At 40.7% G+C, this 4,399-nt stretch overlaps 1 protein-coding gene across 1 annotated transcript in view; it reads left to right on the top strand.

Moving 5' to 3' along the window:
* The first annotated feature begins 3,926 nt into the window (after nucleotides 1–3,926).
* Nucleotides 3,927–4,399, top strand: part of LOC101846719 (neprilysin-1-like) — a 28,769-nt gene continuing 28,296 nt past the window's right edge. Inside the window, exon 1 of the mRNA XM_035968225.1 lies at nucleotides 3,927–4,024. Coding sequence (XP_035824118.1) covers nucleotides 3,927–4,024 — 98 coding nt within the window. The remainder of the gene's footprint in view (nucleotides 4,025–4,399) is intronic.

The raw sequence follows: 4,399 nt of genomic DNA, 5'->3' as shown, positions 1-4,399 counted from the left end.
CTTCTTCTTCTCTTGACGAATCTCCAACCCCACTAGACCCGTGTCAAGTCCACCCTCTTCAGACTAATCACCCCCTCAAATTCAAGAGAACCTAGAAAAGCTTGGCACCAAATCTGAAGTCCCTCCTCCAATACTCAAGTCACTGACACTCGACTACCTGGACAGAAACTTCCCAAGCAACCTGTGGAATCGAGTTTACACAGATGGATCAGCAACTGATGCAGTCAGAAACGCGGTGAAGGTATCTACATAGAGTGGATAGATGGGTCAGCAGAAAGCCAATCCATCCCCACAGGATCTCTATCTTCAAATTACAAAGCAGAAACATCAGCACTCGAAATAACAGCCACCATTCTCTTGAATCACCAAAAATCTAAAGCCAACACCGTCATCCTCACAGATGCCCAATCTGTCCTACAAGCTCTCCAAAAGCCAAAATCAGCTTAAATACGACAACTTCTTTCACTCCTATGTGATCTCAACTCCCAAGCCAACACAACTCTGCAGTGGATACCAGGTCACTGTGGCATTCGTGGAATGAAAAAGCAGACGACTTAGCCAAAGAAAGAGCCAAAATAACCCAGATTGAAGATGGCATGGGTCTCTCAGAGTCAAAAACACTAATAAAATCTGCCTTAAGAAATAGATGGAAAAGGTCCCACCCTAAACAAAACAGACATGACCCCTACTACATACTAAATAGAGCAGACCAGGTCACAATCTTTAGACTCCGTTGTGGCCACAACAGACTCAAACACCATATGCACACCAAATTAAAAGTGGGAGAATCGGCGATCTGTGAATGTGGACACGACCAAGAGGATGCCAACCATGTCCTTCAGCATAGCCCGCGCTACGCCACCCTTCGCGCACAGACGTGGCAGAATGTGGTTCCCCTTGAGCTAAAGCTCTGTGGCAGTCTCTCAGCGTTGAAGCGAACCGCACAGTGCGCGACATCGGACTGACTGTCTAGCTACTGTCATCGAGAACGAGGAAGAAAAAAAAAGATTGAACTGACGTCTTGGTTTTCTAGTCTCTTTGTGATCCCGTCCTCAACTTTCTGCACATTGCCCTCTTCATTGAGTTTTCGTAAATTAATTGTCTCTGAATGTTTCTTCTTCTGTTTTCGCGTGGGTTTTTGCTCTTCTTTACTCGTCATCATCACTGGTCGGTAATCTGTATCAAAGGTGATGTTTGGGATTGATCTTGCATTAGCTGTTTTTGTTCTCTGGGCGATTTGTCTCATTATGAAGTCAATCTGTGAGGAACTTTCTAGGTTGTTTCAATTGTAATACGACTGGGTTTGAAAGTATTTGTGATATATAGTCCATACTCTGCACAGAGAGCTAATAGTTGTTCCCCATTATAATTAATTTGAACAGGTGTCACCCTGTGGTCAAAGGTAGTTTTCCCCATGGTGTCCTTGGGCCTACGTGTCCAATGAAGTCTCCCAATATGATCAGTTCCTCCTCACCAGGTACGCTGTCTATGGTGTCCGCCAACTTATGAAAAAAATTCTTCTTTATCTTCCCTTGAGTATGTGTCGTTACAAGGGGCGTAGACCTGGATGATAGTTTTACTTTTTTGCGCTTTCTGTATTCTGATTGTCAAGATCCATTCTGATATTAATTATTTCTGTATAACTTTTTTTGCCTTGTCAGGATGTATTAAGAATCCCACACCATGAATAGCTCTCTCTCTCTCTCTCTCTCTCTCTTTCTCTCTCTCTCTCTCTCTCTCTCTCTCTCTCTCTTTCTCTCTCTCTCTCTCTCTCTCTCTCTCTCTCTCTCTCTCTCTCTCTCTCTCCCTCTCTTTCTCATATCTGCTCCACTCCATATTAGAACGTAATTTTCATTATTTTCTTGGTCCCGCTTCCTTTTAAACGGCAATCAGACAGTCCAAGTATTGATATTCTCCACCTTTTCATGAAAGTAATAAGTTCTGGTTCTTTGTCTTTCAGGCCAAAGATGTTAAGTGTGCAAATCCTTTCTCGTAATCCTTTCACGATCGGGTCGTTTTCCGTCTATGTCAGTCCGTTTCTTTCTTCTATTTGTTTTTTAGCAATAAATAATCCGCTGCCGACTTGCTAGGCCTGTCACGGTTTCATCAGAGCCCCGTTAGTCTGCAACTTGACTCGGGTTCTCCTTCACGGATAGCGTCTCAGAGGCATAAAGCCACACCGTACTTCGTATATCCTGAGCTAGTTTGCATATGTGTGTATAAAATCTTTGTAGCCAACCTATTTGCGTCCTTAGTTCGCACGTCGTAAATGGATTTAACCACCACGCTGTGATAGACGACTTCAGCATAGATATAAGGCATTGATCACGGAGACTATGGTAGTCAGCTCTCTCGACAGGGTCCTGGAACTGAGCTTTTAATATTTTTGAGATTGTTGGTAATATCTGTAGTAGAAAAATTAGGAGGTAAGTAAGAGCAATATAATGTGTCTCCACCGGCCGTTTGCCTGTTTGTTTGTTTGTTTGTGTGTTTGTTTTGTTTGTTGTTTTTTTCTTTCGTGTTATCTTTTTTTCCACGTTTTTCCTTTTTGAAACTTCTTTCTTTCTGTCTCTCTTTCTATTTTTATTCATTTCTTTTTTCTCTTTCTATCTTTCTATCTCTTTGCATTTTTCTTTTTTCTGCACTTTTCCTTTTCCAAATTTCCTATTGTTCTGTCTTTCATTCTGCTGGTCTTCAGTTTCCCCCTTTTTTTGTTTTTACTTTTGTAAGTTTTGATTCATTCTGTATTTTTCTGTGTCTTTTATTCTTCTGCTGCTGTTGAACATACTGTTTGATATCGGTTCCGCAAATGAGACAGAATATTACGCCGGTCTTATTAATGAGTAGTTACGCCTTGTTAGCTGCTTTATATACTCTCATCTCAACAGCATCGTCAGTGGTTCTTTTCCGTTCAACCAGCCTTGAAGGTATGCTAGAGTTGCAGGTGAAGCTTCTAGCAGCTTCTTAGTCACATTACTGATTCCTTAGGGACGATACGTGCCCTCGTTGTGGTGAGCATTGCTAAATCTAGACATACTGTTTGAGCAACGCATAGCAAAAGATTTCAAAAAAATTATGGGCGGTTGGGGGGGGGGTATTTTAGCAAATGATCATCAAGTCCATCTCATTCATTTTTTAAAATTTTACTAACTCTTAAGATGACATTGTGTAAAAGGCCCTATTTGCATTATGTGGAGGTTATCTGGTTCATTTAAAGGTAAACAATCACAAAAGTCCTCATGAGTACATTTTATCGAAAGGCAAATCACATGAAAAAGAAATCAGCTTTAAAAGACTTTGCAGAATATAATAAATCTGTGATTGAAAAATGTTGCTGTGCACCTACTGGCCTTTTATTCCTCTCCGGAAAGGAAGCGACCCCTCACGTTTGACTCTCGTGACGTCACAGTTAAGACCTCTAGTTCTATTTATAATCTCTTTGGTCCGAACCTCTTTGGTAGAACAGCAACAATGTTTCTCGCTACCTGATAGATCGCTACCCTAAAATCACAAAGTTCTATCAGCTCAGTGCCTAGTTTTGAAAGATTTGACGTTTTAAAAAGTTTCACAACTTGCCAATCTTTCTCAAATGCAATTTTTGGAATATTTTGATAACAACTTCAAATAATCTTATGATTTTGATAGAGCAGATAGGTCATTTGGTTTCTGACCTCATGGTCTTAGTAACTCAAAATGGCAAAAACTGTCAGATGAAACTTTGTAAGTTTAAGGTAGCGAGATGTCAACATCCTCGATGGCTTTCCCTACGCCCTGTATGACTTGCTGCTGTCATGACGAGATCAGTTAACTACGGTTGATGTATACTCGGGTTGGTTTACTCTGCATAAATTTTACATCTTTGATTTATTGTTTTTATTATTGCAGGTCTTTGAGTTTACTGAAAAAGCAACGTAGAATCCCCTGCCATGGGTCCCAGTGGCGTGGACAACTTTGCCTACTCCGTGGACGGTTCAGAAACCCAGAACAAACTCAGACATTTTGCAGTGTCCGAGGATGGCGTCACGTGAGTTGTAAACGTTTTTATATTGTAAGCTTATTGGTCAAACATTCGTGGCGCAGCTACTATCAACTGTCGAACATAGACTCTCCAACTTTTGCACATTGATTTGTGCATCAATTTGTCTCAACAGATGAATGTTTTTGTCAAAACCTGCTGGCTGTATTCTATAAAATTCTTAAATAAAAATACTAATAAATCCTAGTGAGGAGTTTCTACAGATTTTCAAAGGTTTACACTTTTAGTTTAGTTTAGTATAGGCTTTTACGGCGCTCGCAACTGCATAAGGTCATATGAGCGCTCGAAACACAAGTTAGTTTTGTTCACAACAGTTTACTGTACGGCTGGCTCGGGTCAGTAGTTGAATCTTAAAATGTTCAT

Source organism: Aplysia californica, unplaced genomic scaffold, assembly GCF_000002075.1.
Source record: "Aplysia californica isolate F4 #8 unplaced genomic scaffold, AplCal3.0 scaffold00047, whole genome shotgun sequence".
NCBI lineage: Eukaryota > Metazoa > Mollusca > Gastropoda > Aplysiida > Aplysiidae > Aplysia > Aplysia californica.
Note: the sequence above shows the minus strand (reverse complement) of the source record. Positions and strands in the feature narration are given on the sequence as shown.